The sequence below is a fragment of the Genypterus blacodes genome, unplaced genomic scaffold (genome assembly GCF_046128005.1).
Source record: "Genypterus blacodes isolate CSIRO-AG114 ecotype Tasmania unplaced genomic scaffold, CSIRO-AGI_Gbla_v1 ptg000022l_1, whole genome shotgun sequence".
Classification (NCBI taxonomy): Eukaryota; Metazoa; Chordata; class Actinopteri; order Ophidiiformes; family Ophidiidae; genus Genypterus; species Genypterus blacodes.
The window spans coordinates 5,667,684-5,693,469 of NW_027466835.1; the positions used below are offsets into that span (position 1 = coordinate 5,667,684).

Here is a 25,786-nt window from a genome sequence, read left to right on the forward strand (position 1 = left end):
TCACACTGGAGGTTTTTGGTTGTGGAGCACGTGGAGCCATCTTGAGTGTGTGTGCCAACAACTCACTTAATCAGCACATTTGAGTTCTTGTCGGTTCATAATACATCCTGTTATGATCAGCACTCCAAAATCATCTGATAGTTTTGATACTCTAATGATAAAAATCAGGACTCAGCTTGAGCTTTACTTGAATAAATGTGAGCTTATAGGCAGCAGTGTGTGTGTGTGTGTGTGTGTGTGTGTGTGTGTGTGAGAGATGAGCTAACTGTTGCCCGTCTGCCCGGCTGCTCACAACACACCCAAACACTCCTGCGTAATCAACTCAGAATTCCAGCAATGCCCTAACAGACCTAATCTTCCCTGATCCCAGAAAATGAGGCCCTCCATGTCGGGACCCTAAGCCCCCTAAGCTGTCGCCCTTAGCAATCATTGCTTTTTAATGGACGGGCTGAAGGATCACAATTGAAACCATTTAAAAGTGACACAATACGTCTAAACATAGAGAGTTCAAAATGTAAAATGGGCATACTTGACTTTTCAAAGGTGGCACGTAAGCCAGATCTCCCAAAATAGGAGAAGCCGTCGGTGAAAAAGGCCGGAGCGTCTCTTATAAAAGCTGTCAAAGTCTCGTTAGGGCCGAGGAATGTCAGCGGCAATTAGAAACGGCACAGCGCGGACAGTTTGTATCAAGAGACTCTGAGACATTTCTCTGACTGCAGCCCTCAGGTGAGCGTCTACGTGTTTCATTTCTGCTCTGTTTGATTTGTTATTTTGAATACCAGTCTGCCCTGAGAGTTCATGTATTTGTGTGTGTGTGTGTTTGTCACCATGCAGTAGAAATGGTCGACCCTGAGATCGAGACGTTTGGGGTGGCGGCCCCGTATCTTCGCAAATCAGAGCGGGAGAGAATCGCAGCCCAGAACAAACCGTTTGATGCCAAAACGGCCATATTTGTGCCCCATCCAAAGCAAGAGTACGTGAAAGGGAAAATCAAGAGCCAGGACGGCACCAGTGTCACCGTGGAGACAGAGGATGGAAAGGTGAATGTGTCATCCAGAGAAGAGGGTGTAAAGATGGAAAAAGGGTCACTGTCTGCTCTGCTGTAGGTCATTTGAGACTTTAATTTGACATTCCAGGTTGTGACGGTGCAGCAGGACGACGTTCGCCCCATGAACCCTCCTAAGTTTGATAAGATAGAGGACATGGCCCTGCTGACGCACCTGCATGAGCCCGCCGTGCTGTTCAACCTCAAGGAGCGATACGCTGCCTGGATGATCTACGTAAGGACGAGAAGAACCAGCAGAATCTGAATGATAACGTTTGTTGTTTATTTACCATGTTTCTTCGTTGAATAATTAAGATTTAAGTAGATGAAACATTATTCGTAAAAGTAAAAACGTATTAGAACTATATATTTATTTTTCATAACGATAATAACTTTAAGATAAAATAAAATAAAATAAAATAAAATAAAATAAAATAATGAGGAATGAGTTTTTATTCGGCTCCCATTCAGTGAACAGTAGAAATGCATTAAATTCCAGTTATGATACAGGACACTTGCACTTTGTCATCTTGATCTTTCCTCGTCTCGTCCATTCACAGACCTACTCTGGGCTCTTCTGTGTGACTGTGAACCCCTACAAGTGGCTCCCAGTCTACAACCCAGAGGTGGTAGCTGGGTACCGTGGGAAGAAACGCCAGGAGGCTCCCCCCCACATCTTCTCCATCTCTGATAACGCCTACCAGTACATGCTTACAGGTACTTCATCATCTAACAACTTCACTTTCCACTCACCTGTCACACTCTCTACCTCCTCAAAGCTGCTATCAATTTGTTTTCTTTGAACAGATCGAGAGAACCAGTCCATCCTGATCACGTGAGTGCAGCTTTGTGTGCTGTTTACAAGAGAGCACTGTGTTTACTTCAAGTACCGTCATTTATCTGGTAATGTCCCCCTGTCAGCGGAGAATCTGGTGCCGGGAAGACGGTCAACACAAAGAGAGTCATCCAGTATTTTGCAACAATTGCATCGATGGGAGACTTCAGCAAGAAAGAGCAACCTGCAGGCAAAATGCAGGTTGGGTCCGTTTATCTGACACTCTGACAGCGAGGAAACTAACTCCAACTCCATCGTGAACTTTGACCACTCAACAAATTGTTTGCAATAGGGAACACTGGAGGATCAAATCATCCAAGCAAATCCTCTGCTGGAAGCTTTTGGGAACGCCAAAACCGTGAGAAATGACAACTCCTCTCGATTTGTAAGTTCACGATTTATTAGTGAAATATATGTGCTGAAATATATGTTAACTACTAATAACAACTAAAAACTCTGCAGGGAAAATTCATTCGCATCCACTTTGGAACAAAGGGGAAGTTGGCATCGGCTGATATTGAAACTTGTAAGTTTGCAAACATGATCCTGGTCCTATTTGACAGCTTATCAATGTATTTAATCCCGGTTCATGCTCTCCATCTTTATGCTTAGACCTTCTGGAAAAATCCAGGGTGACCTTCCAACTCCCGGCTGAGAGGAGCTATCACATCTTCTATCAGATCTTGTCAAACAAGAAGCCTGATTTAATTGGTGAGGATCCTTTGTCTGCATTTCTTCTGATATGTGAAGAACTTGAGCCTGTGCATGTTTACTGAAGCTGCACTCAAACACCTCACTGCTGACAGAAAGGTTTGTGTTTCATTTCAGAGATGATGCTGATAACCAAAAACCCGTATGACTACCCGTTCATCAGCCAGGGGGAAATCACGGTGCTGAGCATCGATGACACAGAAGAGCTGATGGCCACAGATGTGAGTGAATCTCTTGGTTTGTGGTCTAAACAAACTGGAATGTGGAACTAACACTCTCAAATCCCACTACAATGCTGGTGTCTGATCTGTAGAGCGCCATTGATATCCTGGGGTTTAACACAGAGGAAAAGGTCGGAATCTACAAGCTGACTGGCGCTGTGATGCACAATGGGAACATGAAGTTCAAGCAGAAGCAGCGAGAGGAGCAGGCAGAGCCGGACGGCACTGAGGGTGAGCTGACAGCACAGCAAGGAAAACAATCTGATCGAACATCACAGTGATCCATTATGATGAAGATGAAATGAGTCTGAGCCTTCTTAAGAGATTCACTCTGTTTCTCTGTCAAATACAGCTAAGTTGGCAAAGTGGATTGTAATACTGATACATTCATATCGTACATTATAACATCTGTTATAAGGACGAAAGGAAAAATTTGTAGTCCGACTTTAACCCACGAAATCCTCAAATGAACAACAACGAATTTAGTTTTGTGCACTTTTAGCTTGAATTCCTTAAATCTTAGCCTTCAACATCAGTTCCTTTCTTCTGTCTTATTCTTCAGCCGTGTGTGTATGTATTATACAGTTAGACGTGTCTGCATCTGTTTTGCTGTCAATCAATCAATTCATCAAACTTCATAAAACAAATAAAGAAAGACAGTGACAGAGATAATAAGTCATAAACTAAGGAAAACTGTCAGTGAAGGGAATAAAGAAGAAGAAAAGAACCAGTCATCTATCAGTCAGTATCTGTCATCTCTTTTGTTTTGCGTTTAACAGTGGCAGACAAAGTGGCCTATCTCATGGGCTTAAACTCTGCTGATCTGCTCAAAGCGCTGTGTTACCCTCGCGTGAAGGTCGGCAACGAGTACGTCACCAAAGGACAGACGCCGCAGCAGGTACGGCCTCACTGTGTGTCTGCAAACCAAAGGAGATCACATTCAGTTTGAACAAGATATCAATGACACGATGCCTCATGTTTCAGGTGAACAACTCTATGGGCGCCCTGTCCAAGGCCGTGTACGAGAAGTTATTCCTGTGGATGGTCACACGGATCAACCAGCAGCTGGACACCAAACTTCCCAGGCAGCATTTCATCGGCGTCCTGGACATCGCAGGGTTTGAGATCTTCGAGGTGAATGTTGTTCATCATACAGGGCATTTTTACTGAAGTGATTCCACACATTTGCTGATTGTGCCGGTGCTCTCCGTGCAGATGAACAGCCTGGAGCAGCTCTGCATTAACTTCACCAACGAGAAACTGCAACAGTTTTTCAACCACCACATGTTTGTGCTGGAGCAAGAAGAATACAAGAAGGAAGGGATTGAGTGGGAGTTCATTGACTTTGGTATGGACCTGGCAGCCTGCATTGAGCTCATTGAGAAGGTACGTCAGCTTCTCATAACATCAGATCACACACATGGCCACATTAACATCCTGGTCTAGTTCCTTGAGGTTCCCCGAGTTCCTTGAGGTTCAATTGTTGAAACTTCATAGACGAGAACGATAACAATCTTTGTGTCTCCTGCAGCCAATGGGTATCCTCTCCATTCTTGAGGAGGAGTGTATGTTTCCCAAGGCGACAGACGGCTCCTTCAAGAACAAACTGTACGACCAACACCTGGGGAAGAACAGCATCTTCCAGAAGCCGAAGCCATCCAAAGGAAAGGCCGAGGCTCACTTCTCCCTGGTGCACTATGCCGGTACGGTGGACTACAATATCAGCGGCTGGCTGGAGAAGAACAAGGACCCGCTGAATGACACGGTGGTGCAGCTTTACCAAAAAGCTTCACTCAAACTGCTGTCTCAGCTTTTTGCGACGTACTACTCTGCTGAAGGTCAGATGATGAAACAGCTATAACACAGATTTCAGCAATGGGATATATATGTATAACACATTTTCATTTATTTGTGTTGCTGCAGGTGGAAATAAGAAAAGCACAAAGAAAAAGGGCTCTTCTTTCCAGACAGTTTCTGCACTCTTCAGGGTAAGAACCAGAAATAATCACATATGTCCTTGTTTAGTATGACATGGTATCAGTTCCCCACTAGCAGCATCATTAGCTGAGGTGACAAATCCCGTCAACTAGGGATCCAGCCTGTGTTTATCTCCTGCAGGAAAACCTCAACAAACTGATGGCCAACCTGAGGTCCACACACCCACACTTTGTCAGATGCCTTATCCCAAATGAGACCAAGATACCAGGTAAAAGAAGAAGAAGAGGAGGTGATTTCAGCTTACTCACCCCACAGTTGACCTTAATAGAGATCTATTATCAAAATAGGGTCCATGGATCATCATTTGGTTCTGCACCAGCTCCGCTGTAACGGCGTGCTGGAGGGAATCCGGATCTGCAGGAAAGGTTTCCCCAGCAGGATTCTCTATGGAGACTTCAGACAGAGGTAATACACACCATAGTTGGTCTGTGAGGAGCAAACAGCAATGCTCACTCTGCTTTTAAACTCAACTATCTCTCTGACAGATACAGGATTCTGAATGCCAGTGCGATCCCAGAGGGGCAGTTTATCGACAGCAAGAAAGCTTCAGAGAAACTGCTCTCCTCCATCGATGTGGACCATGCGCAGTATAGGTTTGGATACACAAAGGTAGATTACAGAAAGCACCATATGTGTGTCCATGCACGTGGTAGACACGTACACACTGCAGTTTTTATGCTTATGAAACCAAATCTTGTGAAATGGAGATCTACTGAAATGCAGCACCTGTCCAATGTGTAGGTGTTTTTCAAAGCTGGCCTGTTGGGTCTTCTGGAGGAGATGAGAGATGAACGGCTGGCAGTGCTGATGACTCGCATCCAGGCTGCGGCCAGAGGCTACGTCACCAGGCAGAGGTTTAAAGACATGTCAAAGAAAAGGTCTGTGGGAAATATTCTTTCCTCCAGTTTAATAATCAGGATGTGATGTGCAGAGTGGACATTTAGGGAACTAAGTCTCCATCGTTTGCTTTGTCACTACACAGGGAGTCCATTTTTGTCATTCAGTACAACATCCGTTCTTTCATGAATGTAAAGAACTGGCCTTGGATGAGACTCTACTTCAAGATCAAGCCTCTGTTACGCAGTGCCGAGGCTGAGAAGGAGATGCAGAACATGAAGGAAGAGTTCTCGCGACTGAAAGAAGACTTTGCAAAGTCTGAGGCCAGGAGGAAGGAGGTGGAGGAGAAAATGGTGATGCTGGTCCAGGAGAAAAACGATCTCTTTCTGCAGATTCAAGCAGTACGTAAACAAGCAACCACGAGGAGAACAAAGTGGTTTGTTTGTATTGATTTCATGTTAACAGACAGATCAGGAGAGAGAGGAGATGCCATGTGCAATCTCAGGTCCTGTCATCATCATGTTTCTCTTTTCTGTTTGGTAAGGAAAGGGAGAACCTCTGCGATGCCGAGGAGAGATGTGAAGGCCTGATAAAGAGCAAAATACACCTTGAGGCCAAAGTCAAGGAATTCTCTGAGCGAATTGAGGAAGAGGAAGAGATCAATGCAGAAATCACTGCCAAGAAGAGGAAGCTGGAGGACGAATGCTCAGAGCTGAAAAGGGACATAGACGACTTGGAGCTTACCATAGCTAAAGTGGAGAAGGAGAAGTATGCCACAGAAAACAAGGTGTTATTTATATCACTTTTACTAAGCACTGAGGTGCATTCAAAGTCCTGCATGTGAAGTTTTACATGTATTACAAGTATTGACTGTAACTAACCTTCACACTCAAAATGTATCTGCCCGTAAATGGCGACGATGCACTGCTCCAATGAGCAGTTAAACACAAATACTCAGATAGCGGCAATGCACAGCTCTAATAGGCAGTTAAACACAACTACCACCAGATGGCGACAATCTACACACCGTTGTAATAAGATAACGCACTTTCAAAGTGGGTAATTAAAAAGAATTTCCACTAGATGACGACAATTTACTCTCATACAGTGGTTCAAAAGAATTATCACCAGATGGCGTCAATATACACACACATGGAGTTGTAATTAAACACAAAAGCTATGACACGTAAATAGCTGCCCACCCAGATAGAAAATATTCCACCGCAGTAGTAGTAAGTTACCTTATTGTCAATTTCAGGATAGTTGTGCAGCTAGTTTCACTGTTTGGTCACAGTTTATGCCGGCTGTTATCCCCTTTGATGTGTGTGGTTTTCAGAATACGTTGTGATGCATTCTGTCTTTTACCACTAGGTGGCGACAATGCACATGTATCATAGTACAGTTAAATACATTTACCACTAGACGGTGACAGATTTAGTTTGGGAGATAAATAATCTTTGTTTGCCCAAATGTCTAAAATCCACTGGATGCGGATTTGTACAAAATATAAAAGCAATATTTTAGTTTACCTCACATATCAAGATCAAGTGTCATAATTTGTCATCTCTTAACCAATACAAATGCACACACTATTATTAAATAAAGTTGTTCTTTGCAGGTGAAAAATTTGATCGAGGAGCTGGCCACTCTGGAGGACAATCTGATGAAATCTTCAAAGGAGATCAAAGCTTTGCAGGACGTGCATCAGCAGACTCTCGATGACCTCCAGGTTGAAGAGGATAAAGTAAACTCTCTAATGAAGATACAGATCAAGCTGGAACAACAAGTCGATGATGTAAGTATCTAAAGTCAAATCATCACTCAGTTCATCGATGGACACAAAAGGCTTTTCCATGATTGATTAACAGTTGATTTCAACATCTTACAGCTGGAGGGCTCTCTAGAGCAGGAGAAGAAGATCTGTGCAGATTTAGAGCGATCCAGGAGAAAACTCGAGGGGGATTACAAGTTGTCCCTGGAAACCATCATGGACCTGGAGAACGAAAGACAACAGATGGAGGAGAGACTTAAAAAGTAAATGACTTACTTACTCTGTGCCATTTATTTATCCTGGATGGAATGCAAGTTGATGTACATTTTTTGTTTTAATAACACTGAATTAGAGGAAATCTCCTCGAAGGACAAGACTCTTAACAGTTCACAGAATGTTATGAGTCAACAGAATGATCAAATGTGTAAATAAGCAAATGCAAATGAAAATGCAAATGCAGGCCAAGACTCAAGCCTAGAATAACACAGCATGCTTCAGCTGCTGTATGAAGTGGCTTCAGGGCACACAGGTGCACTGTTGGTGGATAAGTCTTCAATTTGAAGTGCCCAGTTTGCATGTTCACTCATGATGAAAGGAAACAATTTGCAATGGTGTTTTATCACACTTGTTTTCTCTCGTTGACACAAACACTGGCAATCTGCGGCATTTGTATACTCCAGGCAATTCTAGTGTAAAAAATAAACTGATTGCTCGTCTAATGTCATCGCAGATACTTGAGAAAACCTGATATTTCTAATCTGGATTATGCACGTCTCTTTTCAGAAAGAACTTTGAAATGTGCAACCTGCAGAGCAAAGTTGATGATGAGCAAGCGCTTGGCACTCAGCTTCAAAAGAAGATGAAGGAGCTTCAGGTAGGAACTGTCAGGAAGCTTTATTTCAGGGTCTCAATCTTTGGTGTCGTCATACATAATTTAATTAAATTTCGCTGCAGGCTCGCATGGAGGAGCTGGAAGAGGAAATTGAAGCTGAACGCTCAACTAGAGCCAAGGTGGAGAAGCAAAGATCTGACTTGTCCAGAGAACTGGAGGAGATCAGCGAGAGGCTGGACGAGGCCGGGGGAGCCACGGCTGCTCAGGTGGAGATGAACAAGAAGCGCGAAGCGGAGTTTCAGAGGCTTCGTCGTGATCTGGAAGAGTCCACCCTGCAGCACGAGTCCATCGCAGCTGCCTTACGCAAGAAACAGGCTGACAGTGTTGCTGAGCTGAGCGATCAGATAGACAATCTGCAAAGAGTCAAGCAGAAACTTGAAAAAGAAAAGAGTGAGCTAAAGATGGAAATTGATGATATGGCCACCAATGTAGAGAGTGTTCTGAAAAGCAAGGTAAGAGGTCTGTTGTTAACATTTCTTGCAGTTAATTGTGGCTTCTGAAAACTGATTATTATTTCAGGCCAATCTGGAAAAAATGTGCAGGAGCCTTGAGGAGCAAATGCATGAATACAAGACCAAAGCAGGCGAAGGCCAGAGGTCACTGAGTGATTACACAACACTGAGTGCTCGACTGCAAACAGAATATGGTGAGTGTGTGATTATAAAGAGAAAGATATAAAAGGGAGGCGGATGATAAATAAGTGTGTGTCAACTGCATATCTGGAATAGGTGAACTATCACGTCAGATGGAAGAGAAGGAGGTGACTCTGTCTCAGCTGAACCGAGGGAAAACTGTGGGGAGTCAACAAATCGAGGAGTTGAAACGACTTCTGAATGAAGAAATGAAGGTTTGAAAAACACATTCAAGCTTATTTCGATAAGACAACCCAATATAGTCCCACATATAAACATAGTCCTTCATCACAATCTGGTTATTCAACTGTAGTAAGCTTTTCTGCACTGCGGTAGCCCCAAATGATGTGAAAGTGTGTGCTAATACACAGAAACCAAAGGCTTAAACAGGCAAATAATGAGTCTTGTTTAGTCCAGGTTTCTTTGAACATTTATATTGATTTTGTTCTTTGTGTAGCCAATTATCTGTGATCACCAAGAGAATTGAATTCGATCAGTTTTTCTCCCTGTACACCCTGATGGCTTTTACAGGCCAAAAATGCCCTGGCTCATAGCGTGCAATCATCCCGCCATGACTGCCAGTTGCTACGAGAGCAGTACGAGGACGAACTGGAGGCCAGAGCTGAGCTGCAGCGCTGCCTGTCCAAGGCAAACAGCGACGTGTCTCAGTGGAGAACCAAGTACGAGACCGACGCCATCCAGCGCACTGAGGAGCTCGAGGAAGCAAAGTAAGAGGAGCTCTCAATCATCGGCAGTAAACACAAATGCCGAGGCCCTTCACTGGAATACAAATCCTCCTTTTACGCAGAAAGAAGCTGGCCCAGCGGCTGCAGGAGTCTGAGGAGATCACAGAGGCAGCAAATGTCAAATGTGCATCGCTGGAGAAAACCAAGCAAAGGCTGCAGGCTGAGGTGGAAGATCTTATGGTGGAGATAGAAAGGTCAAATGCAGCCAATGCCACTCTGGACAAGAAACAGAGGAACTTTGACAAGGTATTTATCTTCAACTCTGACGGTTCTTTGACTTCCTGCAGCATTCAAACTATGCATCACACTGAGGCTGCACATACTCGTTCTTCCTCTGTTAGATTCTGGCTGAATGGAAACTGAAATATGAGGAGAGTCATTTAGAACTGGAAGTCTCTCAAAGAGAGTCTAGAGGGCTGAACACTGAACTCTTCAAGCTGAAGAATTCCCATGAGGAGGCTGTGGATCACCTGGAGACCATGAAAAGAGAGAATAAGAATCTACAGCGTAAGGCTTCTAAGGGAACACATAAACGCCTTTGGAGCGATCAACCAAACTTCTTACTTATTGATGAAGAATGTGTTTTCCTTTGCATCTTCAGAGGAAATTTCCGAGGTCACTGAGCAGGTCGGGCAATCTGCTAAAACCATCCACGAGCTGGAGAAAGCTGCAAAGCAAACAGAACAGGAGAAGGGAGACATCCAGGCTGCCCTAGAAGAAGTCGAGGTTTGTTTTGTGATATTAAATGACATTCATTTATACCTCCGACAGCATTTAATGACCGTCGTGCCTTCATGTAGTCTTCTCTGGAACATGAGGAAGCCAAAATACTACAGCTTCACTTGGAGCTGAACCAAATCAAGTCAGAAATGGACAGAAAGGTGGCAGAGAAAGATGAAGAAATGGAGCAGCTGAAGAGGAACTACCACAGAACCGTGGAGACGCTGCAGAACACCCTGGACTCAGAGACTCGCAGCAGAAACGACGCCATCCGGGTCAAGAAAAAGATGGAAGGGGATCTGAATGAGATGGAGATTCAGCTGGGTCACGCCAACCGCCAGGCATCTGAGGCAACCAAGCAACTCAGAAACCTGCAGTGTCAGTTCAAGGTGTGTGGGAATGAAAAATTGCTCTCTCCATCTCTTTACAACATTGATAGAGAGATTGGAACAATATATCATGTCCTCTTTACATTTATACCCCAGGATACCCAAGTCCACCTGGATAATGCCCTACAAGTTCAGGAGGACCTAAAGGAGCAACTGGCCATCGTAGAGCGGCGCAACAACCTCATGTTATCTGAGATCGCAGAGCTGAGAGTGGCTCTGGAGCAATCTGAGAGAAGTCGCAAGCTTGCTGAGCAGGAACTGATGGACGTCAGTGAGAGGATTCAGCTGCTGCACTCTCAGGTTAGACAACACCATAGATGGGATGGAATAGAATGGGATGGGATGAGATGAGAAGACATGAAAAGGAATGGGATGCGACAATATTAGATGGAGTGGGACAGGATGGAATCATTATGTGTTCTGTTTCATATCTGAACCACAGAACACCAGCCTCCTAAACTGCAAAAAGAAGATGGATTCTGATTTTGTTCAGCTGCAGTCAGAGACGGAGGACAGTGTCCAGGAAGCCAGGAACGCCGATGAAAAGGCCAAAAAAGCCATCATGGATGTGAGTTTAATTACTGCAAGGAATGAATGAATGACTGAATGCATGGATTTCACTGTGGAGTTCATATGGATGTACTCTGCAGGCTGCAATGATGGCTGAAGAGCTGAAGAAAGAGCAGGACACCAGCGCTCACATGGAGAGGATGAAGAAGAACCTGGAGGCCACCGTCAGAGACCTGCAGCAACGCCTGGATGAAGCCGAGCAGATGGCTCTGAAAGGCGGGAGGAAAGAGCTCCAGAAACTGGAGTGCAGGGTAGGAACGACTGAATGGAATAGAAGGAAAATAGAAAACAGAAGAGGTAAGAAACTCAATCAACCGTGTGTTTCTCAAGGTTCGCGTGTTGGAAAACGAGCTGGACACAGAGCAGAAGCGAAGCAGCGAAGCTATGAAAGATGTGCGGAAATATGAGAGGAAAATGAAAGAGCTCACATTTCAGGTAAGTTAGATCCTGCTGCGTAATTATAATAAAGTCACAAGTGGAGATTTGTTTGCGGCACAGTCAGCGGAATAGTAATAACTCCACTGTTATAGGGGGACGAGGAGAAGAAGAACGTGGCTCGACTCCAGGATTTGGTCAACAACCTGCAGCTGAAAGTGAAAGCGTGTAAGCGACAGTGTGAGGAAGCGGTGAGTCGAAATGAAAGCGTATTGTGTTCATTCTTGCGTTGATATGAACCGAACAGAATAACTCTTTCTTGTCATCATCAACACTAAACTCCTGCGGTTTCAGGAGGAACAAACCAGCGTCCATCTGGTTAAATTTCGGAAGGTGCAACACGACCTGGAGGAAGCGGAGGAGCGAGCGGACATCGCCGAATCTCAGCTCAATAAATTACGCGCTAGGAATCGTGATCTTTGTGGCAAAGGGGAATAGAGATGAGGCCTCAGCGTCCAGTCCACCTGAATAAATATGCCAATACTCACTGATGAACTAGGATTGGATTGAACGGTTTGGACTATTTACCTCAGATTATATATCAACTAGTATGGATTACTTTTAAATGATGCTTTTCTTGTTTTCCCTCATTTCTATAGTGGAATAGGGAATTTGTATTGTCTCATGCTAATTCTATAAAGGAGAAAGGAAAGAGGCCTTGATTGTTGTATGCAGGCTTGAAAGCCATCATCTTGGTTAGATAAACAATTTTGCCTTTTATGGTGAAAATTAGGGCAAAATCGGTGACAAAATCAAACAGAAAACAATGATGTCAGACTCCAAATGCTTCAATTGGCCCGATGAAGACTCTTTCTTCTGCCGTCCGGTCAGCGGGGCAGCGATAAGCAGCAGCTGGTCTACACAGTACGTGACATTTGTCGGTTTGGGTTACTGCTGTGCATGTGTGACTTTGGAGGGTCACAGGAAGGAACATGTGTTGAAGGTAATCTCCAGCTGTTATGAAAACACAAGAGGGGGGGGGGAGGAGCCTGAGGAGAGATGAGGCGACTGACAGGACACATTAAGCTTTAATCATGTGTAATGTTTCCACAGCAGCAGATGGTAACTAGTATTTACGGACCAGAAATTAGCCCCAAAATGATTTATCAATAGTCAGTCTCAATCAGAGTCAATGGTTAGCAGCACACTGGCATTATTTTACCTTGAGTGGAGTTCAGGCCTCATCCAGGTGACTCCTCGGGTCACATGGGACTCACTGAACATGAAGTGATGAGTGGAGTCACACAAATAGCCCAGAAATCCCAATCAGGAAGATGAAAACAAACCTTAACTTGCTACTAACTTCTAACACAAGGTTTCTTTCCCATAAATAATAGTCATTTGTAACTTCTTGTTGTTATTCAAACCACAATCTATCAAATAAATATGTTGTAATTCAAGCCAAGTCTCTCTACTTCTTCTTCAGTCATGCCAGTAATCTCTAAAGGTTTGGTTTCTGTCTAACTTTGATCCTTTCTGTCCATCAGTATTAACACACAGTGTGACGCTGCTGTTCACACTTCCTCACTCACGCGACTCCCCCTGACGTGATGACAGCAAAGGCTCACACACTTCTGTCCTTATTTCAAATGCAGGACAGTCGGATCATTGTCTTTTCACGGTCTTTCCAGCTGTTTGGGGCTCATAAAGTCTTAAATATAACACACACACACACACACACACACACACACACACACACACACACACACACTGGATGCCCCCGTGTGTTCACTTCTAAACAAATAAGGTTGTTATGTCAAAACTGTGAGATGATGGAGTATCTTTGCAGTAAAATCCTATATAAAATACAATCATCTCATTGTAAATTGAATCTCATTCCTCTCAGACTTAACTGTGTGCATATTGTTTACACGGTGCTGTCTTACAGTCCAGCGCTTATGCCAGTAAATCCAAGCAAGGTGCCTTGGAGGAGAATGAGCAGGTGGTCCTCAAGTCCAGGATGAACACAGAGGTCAAAGAGGATCACACACACCGGAAGAGGATGACTGTAAAATGAATACTTTACACCATAAACACACACAATAGCAGTTACTCTCTCACTAAATTGAATATTATCTCAATCGATTCATGGATAAAGCAGTCTGTCATACATTAAACATGAGACACGGCCTGTTGAACAGCAAGTACACACACATGACAGTATGGATGGTATGTAAAAATAGTGCTTGAGGATCATCACCTGTCACTGCAGACTTGTTCCTATTACCACTTGAGGATCTTCTTGTGCCATATTTAAGTGCAGAGCAGTAATCGATAATGCGACTTGATTGACATTTGAATAGAATGACATTGCCAAGTTTAGCGTGTCCTCTTGGCTCCAGCAGCACATTGGTCCTGATAAAAGGAGCCGGAGGAACCGACCGGCGTCCAGTGAGAGGAGAGTCAGTCAGATTCAACACTGTTTGCCGTCTGCGAGGTCATTGACTTACAGACTGTGGAACTTCTAAATAGTCTCTCCTGGGGCCTAAACACAAGGTAACTATGACACATAAATATACTCCAAAAGATAGAGAATTAGTGTGTTTTACAGTATTTGTTGTCTTTTTTTTAGTGAGATTTCATCATGAGCAGTGATGCGGAGATGGCCCAGTTCGGGCCGGCTTCCGTCTATCTCCGCAAACCTGAAAAGGAGAGAATCGAGGCTCAGAACCGTCCGTTTGATGCCAAGGCGGCCTGCTTTGTTCCTGATCCCAAGGGTCTGTACATCAAAGGTGTCATCCAGAATAAAGAGGGCGACCAAGCCACTGTGAAGACCGAAGCAGGGGAGGTGAGTTCTGTTTCTCAACCCTCACAACTCTGTCAACAACACTTCTATCTCATTATTCTAATCTCTATATCCTCTCCTCTCCTCTCCTCTTCAGACTGTAACAGTTAAGGAGGAAGATTGCCTTGCTATGAATCCCCCAAAGTACGATAAGATTGAGGACATGGCCATGATGACCCACCTCAATGAGCCCTCTGTGCTGTTTAACCTCAAAGAGCGTTACGCAGCGTGGATGATTTATGTAAGTACAGATTCAGTGAGAGAAATGTTCACATTTTCATCTCTGTGTTTGTGATTCTCTGCGTGGCTTCACATGATCTCTGATCTGCAGACCTACTCTGGGCTCTTCTGTGTCACTGTGAACCCCTACAAGTGGCTTCCAGTGTACGACCCCAAGGTTGTGTCGGCCTATAGAGGCAAAAAGCGTATGGAGGCCCCACCCCATATTTTCTCAGTGTCTGATAATGCTTATCAAAATATGCTTACAGGTATGCAATCACTGAGATCTGACCTTACCTGAACCTGTAAGAAACCTCAAATGAAAATGATTTATTATCATCAAATTGTGAAGTTTTGTGTCTAAATTCCATAGAAAAAGAGAAACTACTGCTGAGTTTAAATTCATGTGTGTGTCACCAACAGATCGGGAGAACCAGTCTGTCCTGATCACGTAAGTCTGTTGCATATGAACTCATTCTAACCTCAGACTGCATGAGTTTGAGCTCTGATTGTGCAGGTCCAAATAAACGTTTAGGTCAGAGCCAAAGCATTGGTTGTGTTGTTGTCATTTTCATGCATATTTCTAATTATTGGGGAAAAATACGAGACATTCTTCAACACAGTCTCACACACACTTCTTCTTTGCTGCATATGATAGCAGACACATTAATAGGCAAATCGGTAATGGGTGTACATTTGCACCTTTACGTCGCTTATGCACCAAGATTGTTGTGTGTGATGTGTTGTTGTTCAGCAGTTTTGTGATGGCTGTGTGTTGTTGTGTAGTCTGACTCAACTATTCACAGAATGTGTTTAGATGTCTTGAGGTATCTGTTATCGATATCTTTACAGTGGAGAATCTGGTGCAGGAAAGACTGTCAACACCAAACGTGTCATCCAGTACTTTGCGACAATCGCAGTGTCTGGCGGCGCCGACAAGAAGGAGCAGTCGTCTGGGAAAATGCAGGTACTGGAAACAAAACGCCATGGATTCAGTTTGTAATCTCACAGGACAGCACAAAATGCATTATGGGAAACTGATGGAGTTGGTTGTGGATTCTAGGGGACGCTGGAAGATCAAATCATCTCTGCTAACCCTCTGCTGGAGGCTTTTGGGAATGCCAAGACTGTGAGGAACGATAATTCTTCTCGCTTTGTAAGTATGATGTAATACTCTGACGATCCACAGAACGCTTCAAGATCTAAGACTCCACTTTCTTGTAGGAAGTGTTCTTGTGTCATTTGCCACACAAACTAAAGGGAATGTTTTTTCTATGATAGGGTAAATTCATCAGAATTCACTTTGGAACCTCAGGAAAACTGTCTTCCGCTGATATTGAGACCTGTAAGTAGCCTGATGATAAATGAATTAATTCCTCTGATGCCACATTCAAATGCTGATCCTGATTTGACCTCATGTAGATTTGCTGGAAAAGTCAAGAGTAACCTTCCAGCTGTCCGATGAGAGGAGTTACCACATCTTCTATCAGATACAGACGGGTCACAAACCAGAGCTCATAGGTGCGATGAAGACAGCATCTGGGCAGCTAAGATACAGTTTTAAATATAATATTAAGTCTATTCATGTTTTTCCTGCAGAAATGCTGCTTATAACAACAAACCCATATGACTTCCCCATGATCAGTCAGGGGCAGATCACTGTGGCCAGCATTGATGACAAAGAGGAGCTGGTGGCCACAGACGTGAGACACGTTTCTTTCACTTACAGTGGCAGAGATGCACACACATATTTAGTCTCACACTAACATTGATACTTTTTGACAGACTGCCATTGACATCCTGGGCTTCAGCAATGAAGAGAAAGTGTGCATCTACAAGCTGACTGGTGCCGTGATGCATTATGGGAACATGAAGTTCAAGCAGAAGCAGCGTGAGGAGCAAGCAGAGGCCGACGGCACTGAGGGTGAGGAACTTTAAATGGTGTTTATTATCTACAGCGGCATATGTTAAGTGTTCACTATCGCTATATTCCATTTCTCGTTTGTCTTTCAGTGGCAGACAAAGTCGCTTTCCTCATGGGGTTGAATTCTGCTGATTTGGTAAAAGGTCTTTGCTACCCACGAGTGAAAGTGGGGAATGAATACGTCACCAAAGGCCAAACAGTCCCTCAGGTACTGGAACGCTCAAAAAAGAAATAAAGTACAAAATAACAGATGAGGTGGAGGCAAAACTATTCTGTAATAATAACATATAAGCCACAATATCACAAGTCATTTTGTTTAGATTGTGTAGTCCGGTTTCACTAGTAAGATAACTAATTGTTGCTGCGATGGCCTAGTGCACTCATTTATAGCAGTGATTGATCAGAGGCCACAGTAAAATCTAGTTTTGATTCTAAATCAACAAATTCTTGATGTAAAGTATCATCTCACAATCTCCACAAACCCCTGATCAGGTCGTCAATTCAGTGGGCGCCCTGGCTAAGTCCATCTACGAGAAGATGTTCTTTTGGATGGTTATTAGAATCAACGAGATGCTGGACACCAAGCAGCCGCGACAGTTCTTCATCGGGGTGTTGGACATCGCTGGATTTGAAATATTTGACGTGAGTTTGGACCCTATGTTCTCTTTGAATCAGCTGATTGTGGCAGGTTTCTTGGTTTTGATGTGAATGTCCCATGTTTGGTCACAGTACAACAGCATGGAGCAACTCTGTATTAATTTCACCAATGAGAAACTGCAACAGTTTTTCAACCATCACATGTTTGTGCTGGAGCAAGAAGAATACAAGAAGGAAGGGATTGACTGGGAGTTCATTGACTTTGGCATGGATTTAGCAGCCTGCATTGAGCTCATTGAGAAGGTGAGATAAATGTAATGCACATTATTGAACAGTTAAGCTCATTGAATGCATCATCATCCCTCATAAATGTGCCTCTGATACATTCAACAGCCAATGGGCATCTTCTCCATCCTGGAGGAAGAGTGCATGTTCCCCAAGGCGTCGGATACTTCCTTTAAGAACAAACTCTACGATCAGCATATGGGGAAAAATAACGCTTTCCAAAAGCCAAAGGTTGTCAAAGGCAAACCTGAGGCTCACTTCTCCTTGGTGCACTACGCCGGCACGGTGGACTACAACATCACAGGCTGGCTTGAGAAGAACAAAGACCCGCTAAACGAGTCTGTGGTGCAGCTTTACCAAAAGTCGCCCATGAAACTGCTGTCTTACCTGTACGCCTCCTTCTCTGCAAATGAAGCAGGTACAACATCAATACCATCAAAGACATTTCACATTTATGGTGATTAGTGTACTGACAATAATCATAATATTGGTTTCCTTTGAAGAATCTGGTGATGGCAAAACTGCAAAGAAAGGGGGAAAGAAAAAAGGCGGCTCTTTCCAAACCGTGTCTGCTGTTTTCAGGGTAAATAATTGATCCACTTTTCAAAGGGACATTCATTTATTTTTGGGCAACACAATGGCCTGATGTGGCATCATCAAGCTGCTCTGTATAATCATAGTTTTTACATTGTAGGAAAATCTTGGAAAACTAATGACAAACTTGAGGAGCACTCATCCTCACTTTGTACGCTGCCTGATTCCAAATGAGGTGAAAACACCAGGTACAGACAAATATCCTGAAGTACAAAATCATATTTAGGATCCTATTAAAGGAACAACATGTGCTATATGTCACTAATGTCTGTTGGAAATGAACATCTTACATTGCAGGTATCATGGACAACCACCTGGTCATCCATCAGCTCCGCTGTAACGGTGTGCTGGAGGGAATCAGGATCTGCAGGAAAGGATTTCCCAGCAGGATTCTCTATGCTGACTTCAAGCAGAGGTGAGTACTGTTTTTTTTCCCTGAAAGTGCGATACAGAATAAATGCTTAAGGTTTGATTTTCTACCTTTATCTAAATTTAAACAGGTACAGAATACTGAATGCCAGTGCCATCCCAGAGGGCCAGTTCATCGATGGAAAGAAAGCTTCTGAGAAGCTTCTTGGTTCGATTGACCTTGACCACACACAGTACAGATTTGGGACTACAAAGGTATTTCTTCAAGAACTGTGAAAGGTTTTTGTAGCGATATCGCATGTAAGCCTTTTTAAATGTAACTGGGTTGGATTTGTCATTAATGTACTTTGCAATTGCAGGTCTTCTTCAAAGCTGGTCTACTGGGCACTCTGGAGGAGTTGCGAGATGACAAGCTGGTTTCCCTGGTGACGCAGACTCAAGCCCTCTGCCGCGGGTTTCTGATGAGAAAAGAATTCTCCAATTTAATTGCACAAAAGTACAATCCAAGCAATGAAAGCACATTTTTTAATGACAGATGCAAAGAAGTGAAGAATGAATTGAGCTTAAGCTGTTGCTGTCATATACTTTGTATTTTAGAGACTGCGTATGGATTCTGCAGTATAATCTGCGCTCATTCATGAATGTGAAACACTGGCCATGGATGAAGCTGTTCTTCAAAATAAAGCCACTTCTGAAGAGTGCGGAAACTGAAAAGGAGATGGCAACCATGAAGGAGGACTTTGTCAAATGTAAAGAGGATCTGGCAAAGTCAGAGTCTAAGAGAAAGGACCTGGAAGAGAAAATGGTTTCCCTGCTCCAGGAAAAGAATAACCTCGTCCTGCAAGTACAAGCTGTGAGTGTCAATGAACTCTTTAGAACCACCATCCAGCCCATGGTGATTAATATTCTATAATGTCCCTAATCGCTTACTTTAGCACATTTGGTGCCGGTATCGTCTTTGTTTTTCATAGGACACAGAAAATCTTTGCGATGCAGAGGAGAGATGTGAGGGTTTGATAAAAAGCAAAATCCAGCTAGAGGCCAAACTCAAAGAGGTGACCGAGAGACTGGATGATGAAGAGGAAATCAATGCTGAGCTCACCGCCAAGAAGCGAAAGCTGGAGGACGAGTGCTCTGAGCTGAAAAAAGACATTGATGACCTGGAGATGACCTTAGCTAAAGTGGAGAAGGAGAAACATGCCACAGAAAACAAGGTTTGTCAATCCTCAAGGATTTATTGGCTTTATGCATGCATGTTTCTCATTACATTGGCGTGTATGTCTCACCTATTGCAGGTGAAGAATCTAACAGAGGAGCTGGCTGGTCAAGATGAAAGCATCGGCAAACTCACCAAGGAGAAGAAAGCCCTTCAAGAGGCCCACCAACAGACCATGGACGATCTGCAAGCAGAGGAAGACAAAGTCAATTCTCTGACCAAAGCAAAGTCGAAGCTTGAACAACAAGTGGATGATGTGAGTGAGAACCATGAAGACAATGATGAGTTCAAACACTGATGTCATTTATCAATGTTTTTAAATGTATGGAATTCACTTTCAAGCTTGAAGCGTCGTTGGAGCAGGAAAAGAAGATTCGCATGGATCTTGAGAGAGCCAAGAGGAAGCTGGAGGGCGATCTGAAGCTCGCGCAGGAATCCGTCATGGATCTGGAAAACGACAAACAACAATCTGAGGAGAAAATTAAAAAGTGAGGTCATGCTTGATTGTGTCCACATGCAGATAATGTACTGTTTTCTGGCCTCACAATGACAACGTGAGTTATATTATCTTCTCTGTGCAGGAAAGAGTTTGAAAACAACCAGTTCCTGAGCAAAATCGCAGATGAGCAAGCGATAAACAACCAGTTTCAAAAGAAGATGAAAGAGCTCCATGTAAAACGGATTGGGTGTATTCATTAATCATAGGAACCAGTTCTTCCCTTCCCTCTGAATTGCATTAATGATTCACATCTTTCTGTTTTAAGGCTCGTATTGAAGAGCTGGAGGAAGAAGTGGAAGCTGAACGAGCTGTCCGGGCGAAGATAGAGAAGCAGAGGTCTGATGTCTGCAGGGAACTGGAGGAGATCAGCGAGAGGCTGGAGGAAGCCGGAGGAGCCACCGCTGCTCAGATTGAGATGAACAAGAAGCGTGAAGCTGAGTTCCTCAAACTGCGGCGAGACCTGGAGGAGTCCACGCTCCACCACGAGGCCACTACTGCCTCACTGCGGAAGAAGCAGGCAGACAGTATGGCTGAGCTGGGAGAACAAATAGATAACCTCCAAAGAATCAAACAGAAACTGGAGAAGGAAAAGAGCGAGTTTAAAATGGAAGTTGATGACTTGACCGGCAATATGGAGACCGTTGCAAAAGCAAAGGTATACACATCAAAGTATTTGAGCATGAGGCAAGACAGAAAAGCTCCCGACTGAATGTGTTTGTGAAATGACAATGTTTAAAGGTCAATTTGGAGAAGATGTGTCGCTCACTCGAAGATCAAGTTGTGGAGCTAAAGACCAAGACGGATGAAAACACCCGTCAAGTGACTGATCTCAGCAATCAGAGGGCCCGTTTTCAAACAGAGAACGGTAACGCTGGCACACTACATTCATCCATTACTTTGCTTCGCTCATTCTTTTGATTAAAATATGGATTCACGTTTCCCTCAGCCGAGTTTGCCCGACAAATGGAAGAGCGAGAAAGTCTCATTTCCCAGCTGACCAGAGGAAAACAAAGCTTCACCACTCAGATTGATGAGCTAAAGAGACTTACTGAAGAGGAGGCCAAGGTACTAACGGCCACACTCCCTGCACTTTCCCATCTGGCTTGATATTGTAGTCACATTCTATGTTTCTGTATTTCCCTTTAGGCTAAGAATGCCCTGGCGCACAGCTTACAGTCAGCCCGTCATGACTGCGATCTCCTTCGTGAGCAGTTTGAGGAGGAGCAGGAGGCCAAAGCTGAGCTGCAGCGCAATTTATCCAAGGCAAACACTGAGGTGGCTCTTTGGAGAAACAAATACGAGACTGATGCCATCCAGCGCACCGAGGAGCTCGAGGAGGCAAAGTAATTAAGATCAAGATATCCAATGACTTTGGCTTTCATTAAATATCCAACGCCAACGTTTCAAACTGTTCATTTTAATTTGGTATCAAGGGAAAATCTTCATCATCTTTATCTTATTAACAGGAAAAAGCTTGCCCAGCGTCTGCAAGAGGCTGAAGAACAAATTGAGGCAGTGAATTCTAAATGTGCCTCACTGGAGAAAACTAAACAGCGACTCCAGAGTGAGATGGAGGATCTGATGGTCGATGTTGAAAGGTCCAACAGCTTAGCGGCTACACTAGACAAGAAGCAACGGAACTTTGATAAGGTATTTGTTTAAGAAAGATAGGGTTTAAGGTTCATCTCTATGTTTTACTGCACATCGGAAAGTATTACTAATGTTTCTGTCGTTTCAGATTGTAGCTGACTGGAAGCAGAAGTTTGAGGAGTCTCAGTCCGAGCTTGAAGGTGCCCAGAAGGAATCTCGTTCTCAGAGCAATGAGCTTTTCAAACTGAATAACTCATACGAAGAAGCCCTAGATAATCTGGAGACGCTGAAACGGGAGAATAAAAACCTGCAACGTAAGTCATCATTCATCATTTATGAAAGAAACACTTCAAATCAATGGGAATCTGAAAACCAGCGTCTATATTTCACAGAGGAGATCTCAGACTTGACAGAGCAACTTGGGGAGAATGGAAAGCTCATCCATGAACTGGAAAAATTCAAGAAGCAGGTGGAGACTGAGAAATACGATATGCAGACTGCACTGGAAGAAGCTGAGGTACCATTCAGACTGTAACCTGTCAAACGATTGGATTAAAAAATTGTAGATTCTTGCCTTTTTCACTTGAATGAACAAATAAATGTTTTGTTTTAAGGCCTCCCTGGAACACGAGGAGTCTAAGATCCTCCGTATACAAATGGACCTGAACCAGGTGAAGGCTGAAGTGGACCGGAAGGTGGCGGAAAAGGACGAGGAGATCGATCAACTGAAGAGGAACAGCCTCAGAATGATGGAGTCCATGCAGGCCACTCTTGATGCTGAAGTCCGGAGCAGAAATGATGCCCTGAGACTGAAGAAGAAAATGGAGGGAGACCTCAACGAGATGGAGATTCAGCTGGGTCATGCTAACAGGCAGTCTGCTGAGGCTCAGAAGCAACTGAGAAATATTCAGGGGCAACTCAAGGTAAACCCACAACATTCTTCTGAAAGTTATCCACAGCAAGTTTGATAGATATCTGAGCAGGGTTGAATGGAGGAATGAGAAATCTAGCCAACCAGCATCGCAATGAATTTAAGATGATTATGAATTTAAGGTATTGAACAAGTGTCACTGTATTTTCAGGATGCGCAAATCCACCTTGATGAGTCTGTTAGAGGTCAAGATGATATGAAGGAGCAGGTATCCATGATGGAGCGCAGAACCAACTTAATGCAGGCTGAGATTGAAGAGCTTCGAGGAGCTCTGGAACAGACGGAGCGTGGACGCAAAATAGCTGAGCAGGAACTGATTGATGTCAGCGAGCGTGCAGGGCTTCTGCATTCTCAGGTCGGTCGATCGCCAGTATGAAGTTATCAAGCCGACCTTTTTACTTTTGCATCCTGCACATTGACACTTTACATTTGATTTGTCCGTGCAGAACACCAGTCTTCTGAACACCAAAAAGAAGCTGGATGGTGATGTCACTCAGCTTCAAGGTGAAATAGAAGAGGCGGTTCAAGAGGCGAGGAATGCAGAGGAAAAGGCCAAGAAAGCCATAACAGATGTACGTGCATCTTTGATTGAGTTAATATAGCGTTGGTAGTATTTTAAAACTAAAATCTAGCCTCATGTTGGGGTGCTTGCAGGCTGCCATGATGGCTGAGGAGCTGAGGAAGGAGCAGGACACCAGCGCTCACCTGGAGAGGATGAAGAAGAATCTGGAGGTCACTGTGAAAGACCTGCAGCACCGCTTAGATGAGGCTGAAAATTTGGCCATGAAGGGTGGAAAGAAGCAACTCCAGAAACTGGAGACGAGGGTATGATCTGCACTCAGCTCAAATCAATGTTTAAATCTATAATTAAAGTCGTACAGACTCACTGAAGCAACATGTAAAGACCCTACAAAATTCTACTTTCTGTTAAGGTTCGCGAGCTGGAGAATGAGCTGGACGGTGAGCAAAAACGAGGCGCTGATGCCATCAAAGGAGTTCGTAAATATGAGAGGAAGATCAAAGAGTTAACCTATCAGGTAAATCTACCATAGTGACGGTGATTTGGTGTGTGGCATCGACTGTTAAACCTCAATGAGACTGAAACTTTCTGATTAACGGGCCTGAACATTCTTCACCCTGTAAAGTTCCAATCCCAGGGTACTCGGAAATGAAAAATTCAAATCATGTAGAGATCATTCTCATATTTTACTGGACTGAGAGAAGTTTCATTATTCCTGTCAGGCTGAGGAAGACAAGAAGAACAATGCTCGCCTCCAGGATTTGGTGGACAAGCTGCAGATGAAAATGAAGGCCTACAAAAGACACGCAGAAGAAGCCGTGAGTGAATCCCTGTCAAGAAATCTATTCAGTGGTTTCTTGAGCTGTCAGATCGGCAAATCACTCATTTAAACATCACTGTTTGGCAGGAGGAGCAGTCTAATGCCCACATGGCCAGATTCAGGAAGGCTCAGCATGAGTTGGAGGAGGCAGAGGAGAGAGCTGATATAGCCGAATCACTGGCCAACAAGATGCGAGCAAAAAGCCGTGAAATCGGGACAAAGGTATTGAATGTTGTTGACTCTTCTTAACCTTTTTCCAAGTTGACACTTCACTCCCACGCACCCACCATTCAGAATCCATGGGTGTTGCCAGTGCAGGCCTAACACAGGTGACCAATCAGAACAGGGCAAGCACATTTATGAGGATGTCTTAAAGCAACAGTGCCTAAAATGGCCTGTGTGCACTCAGTGTGCAGGGCAGTGATGCAACAAGGAAGAGTTGAAGCAGATCAGTGAAAAAAAATAATGCTATCTCAGTTTATCACCAAGAAGTGTTTGGCTTGATCATGATGATTAAATATTATCAATATATTTATTTATGGCTTCACAAATTTTAAATTTATTTTCTAGGTGCAAGAGGGACCAGGAGAGTAGCAGAAGGCCGACGGAAACTGCATACTGGACACTGATGATTACGAATATGCATGATATTAGTCTTGATGTGTGGGAATAAAATCATTTATAGTAGTTTAAAGTTCAGCACATCAACAGTAGATGAAAACATAGATAAACTCATGTGTCATCTGGCAAAAACTGAAAATAGCTTTTCATTATTCAATGGAAGCTTTTAATATAGGGATATTAAATGTCAAAGCTGTTCACCTCAGAAAATTCCTGATACACAATTACTCTCTCGTGAGATACATTTGGCTTTTGAACAGGATTTGAAGTGTGTCATTGATTAAATTAAAGAAGCAGCTTCTGACTGTATTGTAGCTTTTGCTTCTTAATGTTCCATCTAATAAACATATGATCCTGCAGCCTGTCTCGGGCACTTTCTTCAAACCCACCTGTGTGCAAACAGATCGATCAAGCTACTGTTAAATTATTTGTTTACTAAATTTTTGTTAGTAAGTTTAAAAGTTAGAATTATTTTGTCATGTTATTGCGCTCAATTAAGTAGAAAATAGCATCTGTCATGCACTGCTATAAAATATAAATTAAATAAATAAATAAGTCCTCAGCCCCTTTTTTTTTCTTTTTTTCTACAGACTCCGGACTCTAAATTAAACTATCTGTCGGATCTAATCCAAGAGAAAAGTTCGGACAAACTTTGAGGGTTCATTAAGAGGGTTTTTATCACTGAACTAGTGTGATTTGTCTTGTCATTAGTGTGATTAATGGTACAAGCAGAGAACAATATTTCAGAGGATTGATTATGTTGCTTTTCAAGGATCATTTCGGGCAGCTGTTACAGAGATAAAACCATTCAGAGGCTCAGTGCAGTTGTTTGAACAATGAGTCCAGTCTAAATAGCAGAATACATAAGGATGAATGCAATGCTTTGTACCCGTGAGTCAGTCATTGAAACCACTCAACAAGCAGGAACCTTTCATATCACTAAAGGCTTCTGGGCCCGCCACATAAAAAGTTCATCTTTTGTAGCAGCTGTAACAAGTATTGTACTCAGGGGAG

The 25,786-nt window shown here is 43.5% G+C and overlaps 2 protein-coding genes across 2 annotated transcripts; both read left to right on the top strand.

Annotated features, from left to right (window-relative positions):
- The first annotated feature begins 839 nt into the window (after window positions 1-839).
- Window positions 840-13,162, top strand: LOC142992390 (myosin heavy chain, skeletal muscle, adult-like). Its single transcript, XM_076142799.1, has 38 exons — window positions 840-1,040; window positions 1,137-1,280; window positions 1,606-1,762; window positions 1,853-1,880; window positions 1,967-2,081; window positions 2,173-2,265; window positions 2,343-2,406; window positions 2,493-2,591; window positions 2,709-2,812; window positions 2,905-3,043; window positions 3,592-3,710; window positions 3,797-3,946; window positions 4,028-4,198; window positions 4,344-4,650; window positions 4,736-4,800; window positions 4,931-5,018; window positions 5,098-5,215; window positions 5,296-5,419; window positions 5,552-5,688; window positions 5,793-6,048; window positions 6,192-6,434; window positions 7,266-7,442; window positions 7,536-7,681; window positions 8,202-8,292; window positions 8,373-8,762; window positions 8,830-8,956; window positions 9,039-9,157; window positions 9,474-9,670; window positions 9,751-9,934; window positions 10,030-10,195; window positions 10,290-10,414; window positions 10,489-10,797; window positions 10,894-11,097; window positions 11,240-11,365; window positions 11,448-11,618; window positions 11,698-11,802; window positions 11,898-11,993; window positions 12,097-13,162. Exons 1-38 carry the CDS (start codon window positions 840-842, stop codon window positions 12,238-12,240), a joined length of 5,799 nt encoding a protein of 1,932 aa, XP_075998914.1. The 3' UTR covers window positions 12,241-13,162.
- A 1,224-nt stretch (window positions 13,163-14,386) lies between these two features.
- LOC142992609 (myosin heavy chain, fast skeletal muscle-like) lies at window positions 14,387-24,400 on the top strand. The gene is made up of 38 exons (XM_076143096.1): window positions 14,387-14,590; window positions 14,685-14,828; window positions 14,919-15,075; window positions 15,230-15,257; window positions 15,659-15,773; window positions 15,870-15,962; window positions 16,088-16,151; window positions 16,229-16,327; window positions 16,406-16,509; window positions 16,592-16,730; window positions 16,820-16,938; window positions 17,223-17,372; window positions 17,460-17,630; window positions 17,721-18,030; window positions 18,116-18,195; window positions 18,307-18,394; window positions 18,504-18,621; window positions 18,707-18,830; window positions 18,935-19,071; window positions 19,173-19,428; window positions 19,547-19,789; window positions 19,871-20,047; window positions 20,134-20,279; window positions 20,373-20,463; window positions 20,556-20,945; window positions 21,029-21,155; window positions 21,237-21,355; window positions 21,437-21,633; window positions 21,757-21,940; window positions 22,029-22,194; window positions 22,273-22,397; window positions 22,495-22,803; window positions 22,963-23,166; window positions 23,258-23,383; window positions 23,466-23,636; window positions 23,744-23,848; window positions 24,054-24,149; window positions 24,239-24,400. The coding sequence occupies exons 1-38, from the start codon at window positions 14,387-14,389 to the stop codon at window positions 24,398-24,400; spliced, it is 5,838 nt and encodes a 1,945-aa protein (XP_075999211.1).
- Window positions 24,401-25,786: the final 1,386 nt, after the last annotated feature.